This window comes from Lissotriton helveticus, chromosome 3_1 (assembly GCF_964261635.1).
Source record: "Lissotriton helveticus chromosome 3_1, aLisHel1.1, whole genome shotgun sequence".
In the NCBI taxonomy this organism is placed as follows: Eukaryota; Metazoa; Chordata; class Amphibia; order Caudata; family Salamandridae; genus Lissotriton; species Lissotriton helveticus.
This window is the reverse complement of record NC_136061.1, coordinates 2,104,508,505-2,104,533,640: the sequence shown is the minus strand read 5'-3', so window position 1 is coordinate 2,104,533,640 and position 25,136 is coordinate 2,104,508,505. Positions and strand designations below refer to the sequence as shown.

General features: G+C 43.8%; 1 protein-coding gene across 1 annotated transcript in view; it reads left to right on the top strand.

Moving 5' to 3' along the window:
- LOC144824146 (ADAMTS-like protein 5) overlaps window positions 1-25,136 on the top strand; it is a 297,391-nt gene that overhangs the window by 208,355 nt on the left and 63,900 nt on the right. The window contains exons 7-8 of the mRNA XM_078683277.1: window positions 3,623-3,746; window positions 12,224-12,307. Of these exons, the coding sequence (XP_078539403.1) occupies window positions 3,623-3,746; window positions 12,224-12,307 (208 nt within the window). The remainder of the gene's footprint in view (window positions 1-3,622; window positions 3,747-12,223; window positions 12,308-25,136) is intronic.

Genomic DNA, 25,136 nt, shown 5'->3' with positions numbered 1-25,136 from the left:
GAGAAGCCAAGGAAACTCCTTGCAGCTTTGAGCATGCTCACTTGTATCTTGCATTGCATATGTCTTAGTTTGTGTAGAGGGATATTTCAACAAGAAGATGGATGCAGAGCTGATAAACAGCACAGTATTTATCTTTGCTAAGGAGCTTCGATTAAACACATTTAGGTATAGGAAAACCATTTGGGTGATTTGCCTTGAATTGAGTTAAATTACATTAGCATATTACATTAATTGGTTTATGTATTTCGTTTGTGTGGTTTATTTCTTTTATTTGCAGAGTGCTTACTTACCCAAAGATTTCATGGAGACAAATAGAATCCTACAAAATATGTACAAGCCTCAGAAAGCACTAGACTGATAGTAGATAGGATTTTGACTCTATACAAAAAGCAAGATGGCCCCTATGCAGGAGAAGCCCAGATGCAAGGAGTTCCAGAGTTTAACCACTTAGATGCTGATTAATCTGTCACCTGTTCTTAACTTGTGAAAGGAACAAGCCTACAAATTACCTTGATCTGAGAAACAGGGCAATAGTGTTGAACCGGAAAGCCAGAAACTCAGAGCTGAGCATTAAATGCAATGTGCCTCTCCACTTACAACCACTGGAGTTTGGTGATCACTGAGAATATAGTACCACACTAATATTTTAATGATAATGCTATCTGAAGATGTTGAAGCTGGTGCAGAAGGATTTCGGCAGACCCAGTTATAGACCTTTACAGACATTCAGCCAGGATAGGGTAATGGTCTCTACAATTAAACAGTGATAGGCCTCAGGAAGAAAAGGTAAGAGTTGAAAGTGACAGAATTTCACAACTACTTTCTCATGGACAGCAAAAGAGATATTTCTATTCAGTAGAATGAAAAGATTGTAAACAGCCCGCACAAATTAGACAGATTTCCCAATGTACTTGAGACCATCAGAGAATGGGACGTTCACCCTGTTGAAATTCAGGTTTATGAAGTACGCCTGCACTAAAGCATCCATTGCCTTGAGGGAGATTGTCAAAATATGGGCCACATTGAGACAGCAAGAGTTAATACACCAGAAGAGTTAACAGACATATAAATATGCATATCATCTGCATGTATGAAGAAATAGACCCAACAACCAACGTCAGGGTCTTGTTGAGTGGCATAGACATTATAAAGCTGAAACATTTTAGAAATTATGATATGAAACATTTACATTATCAATTTTCTGCACCATGTTATGAGGGAGTTAAGTTTTGTATGGAAAACAACCTTTACAACGCAGTCATTACATCGCACTACCTTTACAACGCAGTCATTACAATGTAACATCCTTTACATTGCATACCATTACAAAGCAGCCATTAAATCGCATGTCTCTACAATGTATGTCACTACAACGCATGTCATTACAACGCAATATAAGGTAAGTAATGGGGAATAGTAATTTTTACCACTTCCCTATCCAACCCTTACCCTACTGTTGCACTCACTGAAGTGGGAATAGTAATTTTTACCCCTAAACTATTCAACGCTTACCCTACTGTTGCACTCACTGGAGTGGGAATAGTAATTTTTCCCCCTACACTATCCAACACTTACCCTACTGTTGCCCTAAAAGTAATATGCGTTGTAATTGTATGCGTTGTAATGGTATGTGTTGTAATGGAATGCGTTGTATATGCATTGTGATGGCATGCGATGTCTAAATGAACATCGCTGTCTTCTGTATCTGCTGCCATCCTCTTTTACTTGTTGTTTCTAATCACAGAATCATTTAACCTCCATTAATGTGGATATATTAGGTGCCTTGTCCTCAAAACAAGTGCTGATATTACCAGAAGGAGATTGGGGCTTTACCCAATAACTGACCCATATCCTTTGTTTCCTGGTTGGTTGTTTTTGTTAGCTTGAAAGAAATGCCAGACAAATATTTTCTTTTATTGTGTTGTCTATTGCTTGATGACTCAATTGTATTAGGGAAGTCTGTGATCCAGGATCTTCTTGCGACAACTAGTTTATGGACAATTCTGCATAACTGATATGATAGCAACAATTTCTAGTAATAGATGAAGGATCTCTCTATGCAAAAGGAATCGACTGAAGAGAGCAGTGCTGAATACTTCAGCCTGCCCTACTTGAGCATGAGCCATCACACTCGGATTCTTTGCAGCATATCGTTTTTTAGTCCATTAACTGTCTGCATGGAATGATCCAATGATTAAGTTAAGGTAATGTGCTCATTGTCACTTGATGTAGAATGAATATCTCTATCGGCACAATGCCAGTGTATAACAAATGGCTCAAAAACCGGCACCAGCTAACATCCTGCTGTGGCTCCTCGTCTAATGTTCCAAAGCATTCCCTATGTTATAGTTATGCGGCTTGCCCTAGTCAATGGTTCAAAATTTGTCTCAATCCAATGGTCCAATAAATGTCACAGACTAATGGTCCAATGGCTGTCTTCATCTATTGGCCAAGGGATTGCCCCATCAAATGGAACAATAAGTGCCCAACCTACTCTCCCAAAGACCGTCTCCATCTACTCGTTTAATTAGTGTCACAGTAGCATGAGCTTTTGTCTAATGAATCGATGACCGTCTCCAAATATTGACCCAAACCCTTTCTCTAATGTTAACGAGGCTGTGTTTCTGTATTGATACAATGCACATTGGTATCTATTATTAAACTTACTTAAACATAGTGCATTAATATGTTTACATTTCTTTATATTTGATTATTGTTTTCTCACAGTACCTGTGTTGTGTCTCATTATTACTATTTAGCTTTGTAGCATTAATGCAACGTATCATTTTTTACCATTAAATTGATACAGTTTGACAAGGCGTAGTGTTCTGTTTCTTTTCTTATAAACCTTGTTCACAACTCAGGAAGTAATTCATTTAGAGGCAGGGTACGGCCTCCAAATAGTCAAAGGGTCATTTTCCACTCTATGTGTTTCCTATCTGCGTTTTAGGTACATAATTTGAGGCAGTGCATGTGTTTGAGTTTTTGAAATATGTTAGCTGGCAGTAGTGGATACATCTTGTCAAACAAACAGGTATGGTGTCATTCATTATGGCACAGTGTAGCTGGCACAAGGGGAAACATCCTTTACAACGCAACATTTACCATGCAGTGCCTTTACGATGCAACTTTTACAACGCAAACCATTACAACGCATTGCGCTGGGGGGCGCTCTAGGATAGGGAATAGGTTTCATTTACTATCCAACACCTTCCCTACTATCCACGGGGACTGGAGTTGGAATAGTAAATTAAACTATTCACTATCCAGCGCCCCAAAGCACTATGCGTTGTAAAGGCATGCGTTGTAAAACCCTCGTTGTAAAGGCATGCGTGGTAAAAGCATGCGTTGTAATGTCATACATCCGGCACAAGGGGTAGGTTGTGTGCTGGCCTTGTGCCATCACAGTTTTTGGGAATGCTGCTCTTGCGTTTGGGGATAATTTCACACCTGTAGATAATACCCCAGTGAGCAGTGGCCGAATGATGGAAGATACGTCTTAGCCACTCTGTAGAGTTTGTCCTTAATGTAACCCTCTAGTAGAACATGGCTCTCAATGCAAATAGATTTTATGTTAAATATCAGAATTATAATTTGTTTCTCTCTCTTCTTCCTTTGGTAGCACATTGGCTGTGACCTCATCCTGGGCTCTGAGATGAAGAATGATATTTGTGGAGTCTGTGGTGGCAAGAATGCTACCTGCAGACACTACCACAATGTTTACACCACCGAGTACCCCACCTCTGGTAACTGCCTCCCTCATTCTCCACTACACCATCGAGCGCACTGCTTCTGGTAACTGCCTCCCTCGTTCATCCCTGTACAACACTGAACACCCTGCTTCTGATCTCTGCTCCCTTCCTCTCCCTTGTACTGCACTGAGTTCCCTTCCTCTCTTAAATGCTTCCCTCGCTCATCCATGTACAACACTGTTCCTGATTCCGCATCCCACCTCATCCTTGTGCACCTCTGAGCAACCCGCCTTTCGTAAGTGCCCCACCTCATCCCTGTACAGCACTGGGCATCATAGTTCGGTTATCTGGCTCCCTTCCTCTCGCATCCCTGTACAGCAGTGAACAACCTGGGTAGGCATTGGCCTCCCTTTTTTGCAACCCATGCGCCTATCTACATGCTTTTTTAGTTTCGTTGATCACTCTTCACAGAATGCAGCCTCTTTGTACAATGCTCAGTCATTCACTCTGGTTGGTATTCCCCATCCTGGCTGCACCACTTCCACCCTTGTGCACAGCATTTCTGCTCCAAAGGCTTGCTCGCTCATGTTGCTTCATATCAATAATAAATCATTGCAGAACACAGAACAGCCTACCTCTTGTGGCTGCTTCCCTTGTTCATCTCTGAGCAACACTAAGCCCATTATTTCTGGTATTCTCATCTCTGCCTCCCTTCGCCCCGCAGCCCTACAGAAGAGTGAACACCCCGCCTCTCATATAGTGAATCTCCTATTCTGCACTCTAACTCTCATTCTGACTTGTGAGTCCAATCAGTGCTTGAAATTACATTACAGAAGTTCCAGTACTCACTATTCCAGAGCACGTATCGCCTACTGAGAAGTTGGGGTACTCTCCCATGAAAAGTAGGGCATCACTGCTAAAAAGTGCTGGCCCTCTACTATTTACATTAAAGAATTGCAGGCATCCTTACCTGTCCATTTAAAACACTGATATAACCTCTCATTCTTCTCTGAACCTGCATGCCTGATACATATCAGAGCCATCATATTTTGCAATGTCACCGTAGACGTCTTAATATCTATAACCACACACCCTTCTGATAGTAACATTCTAATTGTATTCTGTGTATGCTGATTCAAGTAACCAACCCTCAATCATGCACTGTCACACATGAACCTTACTCATAGTTATTCTCTAATTAGATTTTGCTCTATGCGTACTACGTCAAGTAAATGCCTCATCCACTGCTGCTCATGGTATGCTCTACCAAGACTACATTTACACACTAGACATACTGCTTCTAGTAACCCTTATTCAAACCGCAGTACCATGAGCCATTCATTGTACTACCTCGTGTCTACTACTCACCAGCCCAGACTACTGAACTGCACGCCAGCGCTCACTACCTTCTTCACTCATTTCTGTGTACGGCGTACATTGGACGGTGCTCTATCTCAGCCACAATCGCTGAATCCCTGCTTCCAACAAGAACCTTCGCATAAAAGTCTGCTGCATTTTCTACACTATAACCTCATTCGTATGAGGTCCTGCTCACCCCAGTTTCTGCATATTTCAACAATCTTCCTACAATAAGGATGAGGTCCATTCTCTCGAGCATTAATCTCGCTGCTTCACAATATGTTTGAATCCATTCTCTCTGGTACTATCACACCAGCTAAGCCATGCCCCATTCTCAACACCATGAAGCATCCTGTCTCCTTATTGACAATCTACACTATTTAGCAGCCTGCCTCCCTTCTCTGAATGTTATCTGCTTTATATGTTGTGATGTATCATGTTGCTGACACTTCTGTAGCTCAGAGTCTGCATTTAGGGTAGTCTCGCTGTGTGCAGTCGTCTCTCCACAGGTGTATCAATACGTGGTTCCTGGGTTTCGTTCACAAACCTGAGGCTATGTCTTCCTGACACGTTTTCTCCCTGTTGTGGCCCTTGCTTCCTCTAATATCTAGTTTAATTTTGTCTAGCTCACATCACAAAGCTTTCCCTGTGCATTGATATACCATACTCAAGATTCATGAAGGATTTCGAATTTTAGAGCAGTAAGATACACTTACTCAATAAAAAAAGAATGCTTATGCATTATTCTTCCTGTAATGATCATCTCCACTCTATATACCATCATGCACCTTGTTGCCCATATTGTCTGTCCCTGATCTTTACAGAATAATAGTAAGCACTTTCCTTCCTATAGAGCACTCCATCACTGTCTACACAATTGAGGATACTGGTCCTCCTTATGCTCCATTACTTACTGATAATCCCTTTACTGCAGTTCCACTTCCTCATCTCATACTATAGTCTGCATCATAGGGTTTGGACAAACCTCATGACGCAAGGCCTTGGAAAAGAAGTAAAAGACTAGCTCTGTTATTTGTTAGGCATCCTGCAATATTCTTACCCATGCTCTATATGCTTCATCACCCTCTTCCCATAAAGGTCAGCTCAGTTCTCATTTCCATCAAGGACCACTGTTCTCATATTACCACCCTTTTCTTTACATGAATGCACCCTATATCCCTTAATGATCTGCTATATGCCCCAATATTCTGCTCCATCCTCTATGAAATTGACTTCCTATATAGTTACTATTGGTCCTCTATAACATTGAATGCCATGCCTACCATGATGTTCTGCACTATCATCTATAACACCGAACACTCTGCTTTGCCATAATCACGCCAATGCTTTTTAGCAATGAGCACCACGTTTCCTTCCTATGAGCAATAATTAATTGTCCCATTTTTTGTCATTGGACGTCCTGTTCACCTAACAAGTTGCTCCATTCTTTATATTACAACACTGCGCGCCTGCTTCCAACAACAAGAGACACAGTCCTTTATAACACTGAGCATAAGGTACCCCATAATGTTCTGCTGTGTGAGTAATAGCATTGAGAAACACTGAATCCATGGGGTTCTTCAATTTCAATAGTGATCACCTTTCTGTTTCCATTACAATTCTAATCCAGCTTCCAATAACCACATCCGCCAATGTCTGCGAGCACACCCTTCTCCACACTGGCCTGTCTCATTCATTACACCTTTGATTCGTACCCTGCTTCCAATCCACTTGCCTGTTCTACAACAGCTTTTATTTGCCTCTGCTATCAAACACTCCACTGTCCATAAGCATTTGTTCCTTCCCTTCACCATGCTTCCAATATTAATCCACTTAAATATCTGTCAACCTAAGCAAATTTTCTCTGGTACTATTCTACACATTTCGCTGTACTACAGGGCTGTCCACAAGGATCACTCATTACAAATTCCTCCATCATTGTGCCAGGCCTGAAAATTAGTCTGTCACTACTCCTGCCACTTTGCATCCTATTTCGCACTCCATCATGCTTTTTCCTTTCTGCCTCACACATCTTGCAAGAACAACAAACCCCTTTTTTTCCTTTCTGTGGTTTCTTCTGCTGAGATCAGACTTTGCATTCTGTGGGGAAGCAGGCTTTACAACAAGTCAATTCCACATAGTGCCTCTACCATACAGCTTTTACCACACATGCAGTTACCAGGCTTGCATTTTCTGGGCATTTTACCAAGCATACCATTACCATGCATCATAAGTCTTTTTCAAGTAATTTTATATGTATTTATGTATATATTCACTCAAATAATCAAAGGTCAAAGTAACGTTATAGTTAGGTAAAACGTTCAGCAACAATGTAAGGCTTTAAACTCTCAAAAACACAAAAATTCACCAATTACAGTTATCTCAAGTAACTATAACTCATGCCCAAAAGTAACTATAACTTTTGCCCCCACCATGCAGTTTTCTTATCAACAATTTAATTACAAATGTTGCAGTGATATTATCAATGATGTAATAGAAGATGTCATGAGGGATGCAATATGTGTGGTAAATAGCAGTGCATGGTGAGGTTGTGAATAATAGTTAACTTGGAGCACAAATTATAGCTACTTGAGATAACAATAACTATAACTGGTGAATTTCCATGATTTTTGGAGTTTAAAATGTTACGATGTTTCTGAACATTTTACCTAACTATAACATGACCTTAACCTTAGTTTTTTCAGTGAACTTCTAGGGTTTTGTTAATGTAAAGTAATCATATGTAAATTCAACCCCAAGCTGTGCAGGCCTTTGGCTGTGCGCTATAGCAGGAGGGGTGGTCCATAAGGCCTGTGGCAACCCTCTCCAAAGGCAGCTAACCTTATGCTGTGCAGGTCCTTCAGCCGTGTGTGGCAGAGGGTACAGGGCCTGGCCACGCGACCCCCTCACCGAGCCTGATTAGGCCCCAGGGACCACACCCCCTGGGTCAGAGCAATTAATAACAGGATGGGGCATGTGATCCCCTCAGTGAGCCTAAATAGGCTCCGAGGACCCCAACCCCAGGGTTAATATATAGATAAAAGGGTAGGAGAGCCACACCCTCACCAATACTTTATAGACCCAATGTGTTGCATCTCCTGCAGCTGTATCTTTCGCTAAAGGGGGGTGTATGCCCCCTCCCCAAGCCTATTTTGGCCATTCGGACCCATTACCCTGGAATGTATTTTTTTAAAGGGGAGGAACGCTCTGCGTATCCCCTCCTTTAGCTTTATTAGGCCCGTGGAACACCATTTCCTAGAGCCTTTAAAAAAAAAATCAAAATGGGGGGCTTGTGGCCCACCTGCCTGAGCTTTATTAGACTTGAGAACCACATCTCCCCAGTGCCGTTTCCTTTCATTAAAGAGGAGAGAGGCCATGAAGCCCACTGACCAAGCCTTTTCCGGCTCTGGGGACTCCACCCCCATGGCCCGCATTACTGAATGGTGGGTGGCCTGGTGACCTCCCAGGGCACCCACAACACACATGTTGGCAGGCCACAGGGGGAGCCCAGCAGCTGCCGCCGCCCCAGCCCACTTTCCTTATGCAGTGGGAGCCAGCATTGCTCCCATCCGCAGGGAACAGATACTTATGCTTCTTCCTCCAGGCAGGTGCATTGTTTTGATCTGCTTCCCTGCTCCCATCAGTGCAGGCAGAGAAACAGATCAAAAGTCTGCTCTTAGCTGGCGGGAGCATTTTTAAAGCTCCCGCCAGCTGGGAGCAGACTTTGTGTTTGCTCCCATGTGGTGGGAGATTCAAAAATACTCCTGCCAAGTGGGAGCAATGGCAGGCTTCCCTTCCGATGCTGGTGCAGGCAGGAAAACCACTATGTCCTGCGGGTGGGCTCCCTAGAACATAACGAGTGAGCCTGCCCTGTGGAATGTGTTCCCAGGGGCCATTAATAGCTCAGGATATGGGTATTGGGTGGTAAAGGTATTTTTAGGGTTTAGTAGCGGTAGGGGTAAAGGAGGAGTAAGGGTATTTAATAAAGAGAAAGATACATATATCTTTTTTTAAATGGGCGGTTTGGGGAATCTACCCGCACCCCCCAAAAAATAAACATTTTACTTTTAAAATGTTATATAAACACCAGCTCCAATTCCCTGATAGAAATCAGACACCGACACAGAAGCTCAACTTCTCTAAAGTTACTTTACATTTATTTATTTTGCTGTAATAAGTTTCGGCATCTCTGCCTTGCTCACACAACGAGCGTTGTTACTTTTCCAACTTAAAATGCCAGAACTACAAGTCACATGATTTCCTGTTGCAATAGTCATGGAAAACATACTCAACAAACAGCCGATAGCAGAAAGATTAAAGTTCAGTGAATCTCCTATAGTATGAAAAAAAAAAATATATATATATATATATATATATCAAGCACTTACCTTATTTATACTTACCTGCATGTTAAAGGCAGATGCGTGGTAAAGGCATGTGTGGTAAAATCATGCATTGTAAACATCATACAATCCACACACTTTGTTCTTTCTTTCACACATTCTGTGTCTCTGTATATACCACTCTCTCAATCCATCTCCAATGCTTTTTTCTTCTCCTGCCCTCTTTGTCTAGACCATTCATTCTTCTCCCTAACCAAAGAACACACTGCTAAAGGTAACAGTTTTAACTGCATGCGCTTGTAAAATACCCTTAATTGATTGGTCGGTGCTGCTTCTTGCTTTCCCAAACTCACTCTCTTCAACTCTGCTCTAATGAGAATGTTGATGACGTACGCTATTTTAACATTACAGATATATTACGCTGTGAAATACAGTTTATGAATGTATTTATATTACAAATGCAATTTTAGACACTGGTGTCCGTATTCACTGAGATAATTAAACAAGTATTTTGACCACTGCTGTCTATACTACTTGTCTATAACAGGGGACATAGGGGTGTCTGATTTAGAGGACGTTGTTAAAGGAATCGCCACTAAAATGCTGACAGATGCTGTGCACGCCCTCCTATGGATTCACCAGCCATTCCTAGGACAGGGGACAGCAGCTTTCCCAATAGAAAAGCCCCCAACGTCTGTGACTCAAGAAAGACTGACCTTGTAGCCAAGACATGGCTGCCTGGTTTAGGATAGCCGGCTCACCATCATTTCTGAAGGCACCCTTTCTGTGGAAGACCGTCGTGTAAATCATGGTGGCTTTGCACAGACATTCTCAAAATGCTCCTGATACTCAGACAGTAGCTGGAAGTGTATTCTCATTTTAGGGTTGTATTTTCCCTGCCAACCAACGTTTCATGATGGCAATCCCACCCTGCTGCCATGGCATGGTGGCTCTGCTAATCAGTCCTTTTTTCCCAATCTTGAGCGAGAGGAGGGGTGGAAGGGAAGTTGCACATCCAAGATGAGAACTTAAAAATATGTAGGCTGTCGGCGAATGGTCTGACAGTTCGGTAACCAAATTTAAATCAGGACTTCTGTTCTTTAGCGCCCTGGTTCCAGTACCAATCTCTTTGACCCTCTTCTGTGTGATGGCACACTCTGCTTACAGTATCAACTTCAGTTGCATCAATTTAAATAATCATCTCCTTTGTGTTTGACTTCACTTATTTTTTTTTAGTTCAAAAGAAATTTATTGGAAAAAAATCACAGTAACGAACTTCACTTATTTGACTTTCTTACTTCCAGTAACATTCGCTTGTATCCTACTTTATCACTTTCTAACGCCCTTATGTCTTTGTCTTCATTTATTAGACCTCTCTGCTTCTAAAGTATGTGTTGCCTTTAACCGCTTTGCTTCAAGTAACATACTGTTGTAGTTTATTTACGTGACCCCTTTGACCTTCCTGCTTCCAGTAACTTCCTCTTGGAGTGTTTTTCAACTTCCCGATCGTGTGACGTCTTTTTGTAGTGTGTCTGATGCCTTTGTCCTGCCTGCTTCCTCTAACGTCACCCCCTTTCGTCTGTTTCACCTTCTTTTGGGTTTGGTGTTTTTGACCTTTCAAATTCCCAGAAGTTCCTCGTGTATTTAAGGGAATGCCTTTGACATTCTTGCTTCCAGTAACTTCTCCTTGTGTGGTCTGGATAATGCATTCGTCTCGGGGCACCGTGATTCACGACGCTCCTTCGAATTTTAAATGCAACTGTTCCTCGAACCCATGGCGACCTGACAGGTGAATTTAGAGCACCGATATTTTGAGAAATTCGGTTGAACAGTATGAGGTCCAAGGGCAGTCATCCATAACAAACCAAGGGGCATATTATCAAGGGATTTATCTCCGCTTTTTTGGCTTTAAAAGCCAAGAAAGCGGAGATAAAATTCTCTCCCTATCAGCAACAGAAAAAGGGTGCTAACATGCGAATTTGCGTGTTAGCACCCTTTTTCTCTACGCTTCCCCTTGCATCTCTAATGAGATGCAAAGGGGGCGTTCCAGAGAAAAATAATAGGAGAAATGTTGTTAAGCAACATTTCTCCTATTATCAAGGATTTCGATAACCCTGTTAGTGATAAAAAAAAGCAGCGCTAACCGCGGTTAGCGCTGCTTTTTTTACACCTGGTATTTTCCTGACTTAGCCATGATATTCTATGAAAGGTGGATATCATGGCTAAGTTTGTGAGCCCCTATCATCAAGCTAACGCGAAACTTCGAGAGATTATCATTGGTTTTCCAGCGATAATCTCTCATTTGGCAGTTAGCGTGAGGATTTTTATCACTTCTGAGATGAACCTTGCTAATAGCAAGTTATCTCTGCGATAATTTCCGGCGATGCTAAGCGTTAAAAAATTAGTTGCTAAGCCTCGTTAGCGATAAATATCGCTAATCGTTGGTAATATGCCCCCTTATTTTTATGGGTTTAATTTGCACAGCAGAGTCGGTATTGTACATCTCCATCTGCCACCAGCATTCCACTGTCCCTCTTCACTGTCCTGACAAAATGTTTGCACGTTGTGTTTATGCCGTTCGAGAGGCGACTGTGTGTTCGCCCCAGTAGCAGGGCTCATGTTAGTGTTGCTGTTAATGGAAGTTCTCTATTTTGTCCCGACCTGATTTGAAGTGTTAACCCTTTCTTTGAAGAACCCTCTTCGAGTTAGCCTGAGAGTCGCTTGTTTGCAGATGTTACTTTATCTGATTGCTCCCTAGCAGCCTTGTTCCTACTTGTGTTGAGATTTCAACTGCTTGTTGTTCCTGATGCTATCTCTCGATTTCCGCAGGTAATTTTGGATACAGTGAGGTGACTCTGATACCTGCTGGCGCCACCCACATCAAGGTGACAGACAACAGTAAGAACTACCTTGGTAAGAGAAGCCAAAGTAAACATTCAGAACCCTAAAGGCCTTATTAACAGTCAACCCTGATAGGGCACAGTGTTCTCACACTATAGTGATACTGCTACAGAATGCTAAAAAAGATAAATAAACGACATGAATTGATAGGTTTACAGTCCTCCTCCCCAAGTGGCCTGAATATTTTCCTCCCCAAATACGACTGACCACACAAATGCGTTATTTTTTTGCTTTTGTTCAAACATTTTATTATTTTATTGTCAAGGCATATGTAAAAGAGGAGCAGAGGAATAAACAGATTCAAAGTGGGCGGTGCTCGCACACTAAAATATATGAAATATGGCAGAATACAGTTTCATTTTAGTTCGACAATACATTACAATACCTTGCATTAATTATCTCCACTGTGCGTTACATTTGTTCGTTCAAGAGGAACACTGCATTCATGAGATCTGGATTTGCAGGTCGCTTTAATAATAACGAAGGTGACAGTTACGGGCCTACTATAGGTAGTCCATTGGGCGTCAACAAAGATGATAGGCCCTTATGCAAGATATTGGTATACACTATTTGGTTGTAGAGTGAGCTGTCAGAGTGTGCAAGAGAAGAACATCTAGAGGAGAGAGAGACTAAAAGGGGTCATGAGAGTGGGAGGACACAAATGCGTTATTCACCTATTGGCAACCAGTAAATCTCCACAAAACCAGGGGTGGTTTTGACCTCGACCATACTGTACGCTACAAGTATCCAGCGGATTATCACATAGAAAGGGTCCTAATGCTGCTGCCAGGGCATGTCTGCAGGGCACAAACATGCAAGAATCTGGCACATTAGGCTACTTTTGAAAAGATGCGGTGGGTGGTAGGCACACGCCGCCCTCCTGCACCATTTAACAAGTAACCTGCTATTCCAGATTAACGGATGCTTGAACAAGATCTAGCGGTTTCTAGCCAGCATGTCTGCACATTTGCAGAAGGAGCTTTACTCTGCAGTTGCCACCTGTCAATTACCTGTGATTGGCCCCACCGCTGCAAAGCAGAGTGGTGGGTAACATGGCTCTTCCCGATTTGTATTGCCCCAACTCTCTTAGCCTCATCCACATTTCACCCACCTACATTTATGAGAGAGGGGGGGGAAGTATGGGAACCTGGTATGGCAAAGAGTGTTTCACAAACAAGGCGGTGTAGAAGCTGGCCCGGCAACAGTGATGACCATACGGAATCACTGTGGAGACATCATGGCAATGGTGCTTTGCACACTTTCCAATGTGGAAGTTGGAATGGCAGTGATACCTTACATACTTTACAGCACTGAAATATGTTTTGCAATGTTCCTTGATAGATTAGGACAATGGTAGAACTGATGTGGCGGTAATAATGTACATGCCAGGATAGAGTAGAAACTTGCTACGCAATAGGTGCTTCACATACTCGACAATGTGCGAAATGACGTGCCACATAATGAAGCACATGCCTCTCAACGTGTGGATCGGTTTGGAATTAAGTATTTTACATATATTGAGTAGCACAAACACATACTAAGGGAAAATGTGCTGTTCTTGGAAGGCAATGTAAAAATGTAAAAACTGTCAGGGCAATGTGTTTCTTACATACTGGGGAAATGTGGCTATTGCCACTGTGGTGTATGGTTTACATACTGAACCTGGTGCAAACTTCTGTTTAATGGATAGCTCTCTGTCTGAGAGCTGAAACTGTAAGAGTAATAATCTCAGAGTGATATGTAATCTGCACTGTAGTGTGTAGCCTGGGGCCTTGTTTTATAAGAATCCCCAAGATATAATGACCAGCTCTTGTGTATTTGAGCAATGGCAATTTCAAGCTTAAATACTTGATTACCACCCCTGGGAGGATTGCATATTGAGCATAAATGGGCAGTATTACATAAATTGCCTCGGGGGTGCAACAGGCATTTACACCCGCTTTGTGCACCCCTGGAACACTTTGGTATTGCGGACACTTCTGTAATATCAGTAGTGCTGCGACACATAAAGCACCAGAGCTGCCTTCAAGGGGTCATTCCCTCATTTGCATGGGGGCATGCCCCATGCAAATGAGGGAATCCCTTTGTCTATGCGCCTGCGCCGTATCACCCATGTGGGTGCAGAGGCAAAGAAGCCCTCAGGAGGTGCACTGACAGTGCGCCTCTTTAAAGGTGGAGCACTGTCAGTGCGCCCTCTGATGACAGCCCTCTGGCGGGGAAAAGGGTGTCCCATGGACCCCCCAGGGGGTGCATGGGGATCTCTACCTGCACTGTGAAAACACAGAGTGGCTGTAAAGCAGCTATTCCGTTTTACACGTGAATGTTCAGCCCCCGGGGCAACGTGAGTTTGCAGCTGCCCTAGGGGCAGCACATTCATTGTAATAGGGATCATTATCATTGTTTATGCCGTGCGCACCTTTCTAAAGATGCCTTCGGCACAAGCAATGAAAATGCGCTTATTGTGTAATGTGGCCCCATCAGAGCCGGACTGGCCGTAGTGGACACCCGGAATTGTCCGGTGGGCCGGAAGGGTGGGAGCCAGGTTTGGGCTGGTGGGGGCCATCTTTGTTACAGGAGGCTGGTTTTGCAGCAGTGCTACAATATCGGCCCCCTGTCCAAAAAGCAGCAGCAGTGTTTCCCACTGACACCCGACCAGCATTTTGCAGCACACATAGAAAGAAGAAAATGCCTGTCAGGATTCCTTTTGTACTTGAAGATGTCCCTTCCTGCACAAAAACTATCCTGCTTACAATGCAAGTGCCCTTGCACCATCATGCAAGGGTGTCTGCATTGGTGCTAGGCAGCCAAAAGTGCCTCAGAACAAGGAAAGAACAGGAATGCGCTGTTTGATGTTAAATTCCGGCGCACTCCTACCCTTTGCCATTCACGCAGGGCAGCAACTTGACTTGCTGTGTTGCCCTGCGTGAAATTATAATAAATATGCCCTGTATTTTGAAATAGCTGCAAGGACTGAAAATAAATACTTGAGACACAAATTACAAAGGTAATTGGTTACAGAAAGATCTTCAAAAGTTTGAAAAAAGTGCAAATCTGTGAGTTTGGAAGCTGAAACCTTCGGGGTGCAGTGCCATTCGATTTGGGATGCACAAAAGAACGTTAGTCTCCCTACTCCAGTTGTTAGTTGACCACAGCTTTGTCCTCCTTCCAGGCACGGCTGACACAGGTAACAGCAGGGGCAGGGGAGGCGGGGTGGGGTGGGGGGGGGGGGAAGTGGACAGACAACAGGATAGGGAAAGTAAAATAAAAAAATAAAAATCCACTTATCTTGGTCGAGTCGGCGATGCGGCGAGCGCAAGGTAAGTGGTTGTATTTATTTATTTACTTACCACTTTCTCATCATATGTCGGACTCCACTATCCCCCCACCCTGCCCCGCCCCCACGCTGCCTCACCGCCCCACAGCGTTTACCTGTGCAAGCCACCACTGGGTAATTTAGCAGCTGTCTTAGAGTAGTTATGTCACAAAAGAAGGTCAACAAATTTTTTTATCATTTGAGAGTGTTAATTCAAACAGTTACAAGATCATAGGGGTATATTACCAACAACTAGCGATAATTTTTGTCTCTAACTTGTTTAGAGACAAAAATTATCGCCGCACATCGGCGATTTTTATCGCAGATAAACCTTGCTATTAGCAAGGTTTATCGCAAATGCGATAAAAAACGGCCGCAATGCATGAATATCGCTGAAAAGTCAGCGATATTCATGCATTATCGAGCAAATGCTCTTAGCCATGTTATCCACCTCCCATTGGATAACATGGTGAAGAACTGCTCAGGGCAGGTGTTAGCTTTTGGAGATATTCGCGCTTAGCGCGAATATCTCCAAAAGTTGGTAATAGGAGATAGCGATGTTAGCGACTGTTTCCAGTCGCTAACATCTTGGCACGCCCACTTTGCATGTCATTAGTGATAAATATCACTGACATGCAAAGCGGGGCCCAAGATGGTCGCTATCTCCTATTAGCTGTCACTAACTGGTGTTAGCGACAGCTTGGTAATATGGAGATAATTTTATCTCCGCTTTCTTGGCTTTTAAAGCCAAAAAAGCGGAGATAAACCCCTTGATAATATACCCCATAGTTCTTCAAGGAACAGTAATGATAATATTAAGGACACATAGGAGACTTTAAAAGGGGACCTGTTAGGGAAAACCTATTCAATTCTGCTTGCCTGCTTGTGGGCTAGTATTCTAGAAGCGATAGCTACAATATCTTTTGACCCAATACTTAAAATGAAATGTGAGGTGCTTAGAAGGCAGTAATTGAAGTTTCTGAATTTATATTAGTTTATTATACTTTATTAGATTTAACTGGATACTACTATGGCTTGTACCACCAACATACCTTCAGAACCCATGAGCATGCTCTCAAAGATCATGACTATCCTGGCCTTAAGTTGCCATTAAACATTCCTGATCAGCCCACAGAGACCCTTGAAATACACTCAGATACCTTCAGCATTCCCTGAAGATGCCCTCAGCCAGTCTTCAGACACCCATGGGTAGTCCTCAAGCTTCTACTACAAGCCATTAGAGACTCTCACCCTGCCCTGAGACAGCTCAGGCCCTCATAACGGGAAACAGCGTTTACAACGATGTTCCCACAATGAATGGCTTTACAATGCAGTTGTTACAATGACCGCATTGTTACCACGAAAGCCATTACATCGCAAGGCGAAACAACGACTTACTCTAGGGGGCATGCAACACCAGGGAATGTGTTGGATTTTAAAACCAACGCCTTCCCTCCTGTTGCCCAAACTGGAGTGGGAATAGTCATTTATACCATTCCTAACTCCACCGCGACCCCTAGAGCAAGTCGTTATTACGACTTGCGATGTAATGGCTTGTGTGGTAACAACGCAGTCGTTGTAACAACCGTGTTGTAAAGCCATGCGGTGTGAATGTATGCGTAGTAATGTCATACATTCCCTCAAAACACCCCCATTGCATTCACAGAGGGACACTGACATCCCCAATTGATTCTTACACACTCCTTTAACTGACCTACATAAACCCTTAGAGATTCAGCTCTCAATTGGCCAAAACGTCTTGGTCTTCAGTAACTAATGAGGCAGGCTCCCTGCCACTTACCCCTTCCCCCAGCTACACTACGGCATGTAAATCTGCCAACTTCTAACTCTTGTTCTTGACAGGTGCCCATAAATAACTATGCACATTGTTGTTATCAATTATGTAATTTCAGAAGTCATTACGCATAATATTAATACTGTAATTGAACTTGACATGAGTAATGTAATATATGAGGGTATAAGCAGTGCATTGCGAGAAAGGAAGCAAGTTATAATCACTTTAGGGCACAAGTTATAGTTACTTGAGTAAATTATAACTGGTGAGTTTTAGTATTTATTGAGATTTAAATGGATTGATTAACTGACATACTCACCTAATTATAACATCACTAAGATATTATTACAATTCCAAACTGTAACTTCACGTTAACCTTTCTTTTTTTTCAGTAAATTTCAATGTTGTTTTTAATAGAAATTAAGTTGCACATCGCCATGCGCGGTGCCCAAATCTCCCACCATGAAAAGCCTTGAGAGTACGCAGTCTGTGGTTGGGCCAAAGACCTGGCATGCAAATAAACCCCTGCAACCAGGACCCCCAACCAAGCCACCCACGAGCTGCCACCACACAAAATACAAAAGGGTTGATATTTTAAATAATGCAAGTCTACTGGCTTTTGCAAGGGGTACCAAATCATCATATACATGGAAAACCTCTTGCCACTGTCAATTGGTCACCACATCATTTTATAAAGACAAGGATATAGGTTTTGTCAAGGGATCATCACATAATTATACAAAACAAGCCTATTGACTTTGTTAAATGGTGACCACATAAATATACAAGGCAAGCCTACTGGCTTTGTTAAGGGTCACCACGTCAATATATTTAATTTGCCAACAACACTTAACACTGTCTTAGTCTTTCTTTCTAAGGCCATATAATGAAGCCATAACACCAGCCGCAAGGGGTCCCTGCAACTCTCAGCCATGAGCCGTACGTAAATAGTGCACAGTGTTACTTTGCTTTGATAACGACCTTGGTGGTCGAAACACGTTAGCTCTTAATAATCGTGTTTTTCCTATACTATTCCCTGGAGTGCGGGCATTCTTGCTATTAAGGCTGTCTTAGCACTTGTATTATAATTTAGACCAGCTAGGGGTGTGCCTGCAAGGCTGCCATTTAACATCAGCATTGCCTTGGTGTTCATAAGCGGCTGGCGAACTTTGACCAAAAAACTACATTTTACAGAAAAATGTTCATGTAAATTTACAAAAGAATCTATAGATTTTGAAACGAGTCCATGTAAAGATTTTATAGCACAACAAAGTGTTAAAGATGTAGCGTAGTGGTGGTAATATAAGACCCACTAATTCTTAATGCATAACTGCACCAATCTTGTGTGCTTTTAGCCAAGTGAGCCTATCTCACACCCTTCCAGTTTTATTTCTACCCCCACTGCGTTGGTAGTCAGTAACCTGAATGCACTAATAAGTGCCACGTGGGCTATTGCAGATATGAGTCTAATTTTACCACGTTCAAGTGCAGTTTGCACAAGGATTAGAGCCTAGTTGATTATGGTTTGAAATGTATGTAAACTATCGCTCTTTAGTGGTGTTCAGTCCTGGACTAGACTAATCTTTCGGCAGTCTGGCATTCTGGCACTATCAGACGTGCCAGCTTGAAAGGGCCAGTGCATGGGCCGTGAATGTTTTTATCCCATCACGACCCACAGGACTAAGACATAGCTCACACACTGGCCCTTTAAAGATGGCACATTTGGCATCCCTGGACTGCCCGAAAGGCTGGCCATCACTGATGGTGTTGATCCATTTGTATTCGCTGATGAAAGTGAAAATACCACATCCACACATTGGGCCCCTTGTACCGGGGCCCTCTACAGCATTAAACTGCTAAGATAATTCAGCAAAAGCTGAGTACCTGCTACAGAGAGCTCTGTAGGATGGAATGGGAGACTTTCATCTGCCTGATGCTGATACATTAATCCATTTATATACTGGTAGCTATCTGTTTATTCAGATCAGGCCTGATTTGAATTGTTGTACAGATCCTTGGAACTGATTTGTGGGGTCTTGGGTGATTACCCCCTCCTTGAGCACCATATACCAATTTAATAGTAATATTACATATACTGGCAAAAGCGAGCGCCACTCCCACCCAGGGCACAATCAGCTATCTGTTTATTGATGGGCTTACAGGTAGCAAATATTCTATACACAATGCTGTTTGTGCTTTGGAGAGATGGCCTGAGAACAGGGTGATTAGAGTTAGACGTTGCCACATTTGTTTTGCTTTTTTCAGATCTCTTGTTCTGTTATTTACAAAAATTAAGCTCCTTAGGTAAACCATCTATACTATGTAGATTATCTGAGAACTACAGAGTATTAACACAGCAGTCAGTCATTTAAATGAAGCAGTTTTTGCAATGCAAAGGTCTTGCAGCTTTGTAGTCGTGCTAGTGAGCACTAAAGTCCACTACAAGCAATCTCAATGGTAAGGATCTGATCAGAATCAGATAAATGAAAGGCTGACGCTACCCTGCCAGGATTCCAAATCCGTGGATAAAAACAGATTTCTGAAGCAGATGCATACATGAACTGCCCTTTCTTCCAGTAATATTAGAAAGTGATTACCTGATCCTGAGCTCTTTTGATCATCTGTGTAGATAGACTTTGGAATCTGTCTGCTTCCCCTGCTCCAGGTCTCTACACCTCCCAGCGAAACAGCCGCCCACCTAGTGCAAAGGGGTAGAGAGACTCTGAGGCCTGGGAAGCCTAAAGGTGTGAAGGACCCTGAACGAATTCTGGGGTATAATATCAAGACAGGCGATAAAACTATCGCCGTTTCAGCAGCAGAAAACTGCCGCTGAATCAGCGATAATGGGCTTGATAATATGCTCTATGGAATTCCAATTGAAGCCCATGTTAAATGTGAATGACATCTAACATGGGCTTCAATTGGAATTCCATAGAGCATATTATCAAGCCCATTATAGCCGTTTTAGCTGCAGTTTTCGATAATTTTATCGCCAGTCTTGATAATATGCCCCTCTGTTTACAGTATCAATCACCATTGAAGTCTGAGCTGGGGCCTGAGGTCACTGCACGCTCCATGGCGGTGCTGCTTTGTTTAATACACATTTGAAAACATATACTTCAATGGTGGCGGACAGCAAGGGGAAAAACAAGGGTGCCCTGGGCATTTGAAGTATGCCAGAGAGAGCGACTGACACCTTCCCCCCTCCACTGCCACTGGTTGTGCACACTGCCACTGCTTGTGCACACACTCACACTCAGCACTCAGCTCGACACTTGCAGCAGCATTCAATGTATTCTTTTTTCCATGCGTGCAGGGTCCCGCATCCATACGCTGTGCCTCAACTCACGCTGCAGTTACCTCACTGCCTCCTGACTCAGCCTGGTTACGGTGCACTCGCTACCATCAAGTACCTTTGGTTTAGTTCACCTCGTGAAACATGGCAGGGGAAGTGTCTATGTCCTTTGTGCAGTGCCTGGTTGGCAACTGCGCTGTCAATTAGAAGGTACCGCGCAGAAGGGACCCAGCTCTGGGCTACCCTGGCTACTCACTGTCAGTGTGGTGAACACACACCATGCACTCTGAAAGCCTCGTCATCAGCACCTGCGCTGAATGTATCAATACCCCCAAGCCTGCCTGTCAGCCCCTGAATGCCGGTACTCTTCTTGCCCAAGGAGAAGTTCTGGTACTCAAGGGGATAAAATTGAGAAGTGCCGGTACTCAGTACCAGTACACGCTCATTTAAAGCACAGTAGTCTCTGACTTAGTCGTAAGTATTCCCCTTTTTCCAGCCCCTCCCCTCATCCGACCCACATTTACTAGTGAGTAGTAAACTTACATTTGTGAGGATCTTCCCACAGAAAAAGATATGAGACGTGGAGGTGAAGCTTTACACTCATAGGTTTGTAAATTGCTTTTTGTAGTAAGTAGTACCACTGTGGGACAGGTTCACTTACTACAAAATATAGTTTGTCAATAGGGCCTTCTCATCTCTTTGGATGACTTGCACCACAAAGAATGTGAGATTTATCCATCACTACTCCTGAACACTTGACCTTACTACATGATGAACTACTTTGTCGTCAAACTATGACACCAAATGCATGGCCTTAAACTTCTTGCGTCAAATTACGTGCTCCATGGAACTGCTCCATGGTTTCCCAGCATCCACTTCGATCATGCCACTATTTTATTTTCAATGGCTGGGGCAAATCACTTAATCTCCACGTGCCTAAAAATGAAAGTGTGTCCTCATGTAACATAACTGGTGCTATGTAAAGCGCTCTGATACCTGATTCGGTTCGGGTCTAGTTCGCGCTATATAAAACTCTACAAAAAAAAAAAATGCTCAATTTGTTTTGTCACTTTTAGGGACGGAGGTCCAGTCAGGACATTTTCGTGTGTGATCACAGGGATGGAGCGCTGCTTTTCCTAGGGATTCTGGCCTCATTAATATTAATAATTCAGTGGTTCTGTGAATCCTTGTAAATTTGTTTTTGATACTGTGCCACATTGGTACATTGTTGTGTCCTATGTAGAAAGACACCAGGAGCCAGGATGTATATTTAGGTCTTCTTTATTAATCTTCAGTTTAGGTTACATCTGTCTTGACTCCAGCCAGCCTAGTGTGTTACCAGCCCCACCAGGAGCAGCCTGCCTAGCTGCTCAGCCCATCTCAAACTGCCAACATTCATCCCACTCAGACACCCAGGCATTCCACGCATCACAGGCACACCAACATTCTAAGACTCACCCACACTGTGGCTGAGCAGCCAGAGGCAGCAGGGCTAGAGTACATGTTATACATTTAAGTAGGGTATAACATACATCAAATCAGGGCCGGACTGAGAACCCAAACTAGCCCTGGTAATTAAGTTGGACCGGCCAGGGATGTGGGGGGAATGGGGGGTGGGGGGATTATATGATGAAACAGTGCTCCATCTTTTGGTATAGGGTTCCGATTTTGCAGCACTTTTGCAAAACTGGTCCTCAGTAACAAAAATGGCCCACACTGGCAGGCACGGCCGGCACAGGTAAGAGCAGTGAGGCGGGGGCGGGACGGGGTGTGTGGGGCAAGTCGACAGACAACGGGATAGGTAAAAATTGTAAGAAATAATAATAAAATCTCTTACCTTGAGCTCTTGGTGATGCGGCAAGCACAAGGTAAGTGGTTTTATTTATTTTTTAATTTAAGCTTTACCTATCCTGCCCTCTGTCGACTTACACCCCCACCTCGCCCCCGCCGCATTGCTCTTACCTGTGTTGCCAGCGTTGCCCACCAGTCAAAAACCAGCCCTCACCCTTCCGGTCCAGTGGGGAAACACCCGGTGGCTGCTACGGTCAGTCCAGCCCTGCATCTAATGCTTGCCCGAAAATCAGATTGCATCACAGCACTGTTGAAATTCTGAAACTGCATAGGTGGTGCTAATTTGCACCGATTTAGTCGCCTATTAAACACTGCGAGGGTGTGCTATTCTTCTCCATTGCCTTAAGCGTTAGTCACGGCTGTTCAGGTGCGTGACTTGGGGCTGCCGGCCCGGAAGAGAGCAGTTCTCCTCAGCGGGGCCATCTCCGTTCTAAGGTACATTTTCAGGCTTCAAGTGCAAAGATGACATTTTTCGAGGAAGGAATGCTGCAGCCCCCAGGGCAGCAGCAGAGAGAGACTTGCGTCTCTTCCCCATAGATTAATTTGTCTCACGGAAAGAGCAGGCAGCATCTTGTCCAGGAATCACTATAAAGAGAGAGGGGCCCGAGATAACATTCCTTCCTCTCTTCCCTCATCGAAGGGAGTCACCTACAGGACGAGAACAACAGCAGACATACGTCTACCACGGTAGAGAATTAAAGGCTTAGAAGGGAAGGCGGCAGGAGATCTTTAATTGCTGTGTCTGTCTGTCTGTCGGGTAATCATTCTTTCCCCTCATGTCCTTTCCGTCACTCTCTTCCTGGCTCCCCCTTCCTCCTGAGTCAGACGCAGTATCTCTTAATTCGAGCCGCCACACCTCACATCCTGACGTGAGCCTTGTTCCGAGATGCCTTTGCGCTGATGAGGCAAAGACGGGGCATAAAGTGTCAAATGGCGCCTTGAATGCAGGTAGTTGCCACTGTGACAGGTGTACATTATGTGCCAGGAGATCACCCAGGAGAAAGCTGCGGTTACCTCAGTGGCAGGCCTCCAAAGTGTGAATAAACACGAGGCAACTGTGAGTGGGACCTGGAGGAGGTCGTGGTAACTATCTGTGGCTAATTGCAAGTTACAAGGTGCACACCTGTCATTCAACACGAGCACGTGCACTGTAGTTGGAAAAGAAATGCATAAGGGGAAAGATCCAGAGGAAAAGGACAAGCTACTTTTTCATGGATGTCTGTTTTATTATAAATGTATATTCAGCAGGTCAAGCAGCGTACAAAAGCAGTGCGCAGGAGCTGTGTGCATAGATCAGGGCTGAACATTTACACATAGCATTACATCAGCAATGATGACATTCGATAGAGCACCGGATTGGCAAGACAGCGCCTAAGTAGACGGGAGCAGTAGTAGCAATCGCCCTGCCATCCAGGACACATAGCTGATTAGTAGGGTGCAGCATGCAGATGGTCCACAAATAGTTAGCATCCTATGTCACTACAGGGGTGTATAGCTTGGTCTAGTGGCTTAGTAGACTAATACGTCCTGTGTAGGGGCCTGTGTTTGACCTCATGCTTACAGGTTGAAATCCCAGTGGGTCCACTCAGCCTTTCATCCTTCTGAGGTCAATAAAATGAGTACCATTGAGTTGGGTAACAATAAACGTCTGTTATTCAGCGCCAAGATACCCTGTGCGCTTTACAAATACGCATGTTATTTTATGTTGCATCCCATTGCCCAGCATCCAGAGAGACCCAACCCCAGCAGGAAGGTCTCTATGTGGAGCTCCCACTGCATGAAGCACAGTCCACGCTGGGGACTCGCAACATCGCTGTAGTGCCAAGTAATGCACAACACGGCCCCATAGGCATGAGTTCCCAGTAGTGGTCAAGCTGTCAGTGGCAATGCGCAGTGTCCCACAGCCAGTCCCGCATTAGAGCCAGTACCTACGCCCCCAATGCATTGCCACTCTGCGGTTCGCTAGTATGGGCAATATAGCCGTGAGGCGTCTAATGCCAGCTATATTCCAAAGTCATTGATGTGGACCCCTCGACGACGGCCCCACCAGCTCATATTCATATCCAGGTGCAAATGGAGGATGCTAGAGGTACAAGAGAATACCTGCAATACCCCCTCCATACCCTTCCCCCCCACCTACCTCCATACCCTGTACACATTCTGGCAGATATACGTGTTGGGCAAATGATAATAACATTATGTCTATCTCCCAGTATGGGTTCTGTGTAGGGCGTTCCACCACAACCCAGTGTCTTAACTTGTTTCTCATTCTTAGTAAATATACGGTGGCGCAGAAGGGAACGGTCCATCTCGCCTTCATGAACCTGTCATCAGCCTTCGACTGTGTCAACAGGGGAAGGCTGTGGCAATACATGAGGCAGAGGGGAGTTGACACAGGGATTGTTGACTTCCTGGTGGACATGCACAATCACACCAGCGCTAATGTTAGATACTCTGCAAATGGTGATACCACTGATAAGTTTGAGATAAAGAAGGGAGTACACCAGGGATGTATTCTTGCCCCTTTTCTTTTTAATTTCTATATAAATGAATTGGATGCTGCTCTACAGATGGTACAGTCAGACTG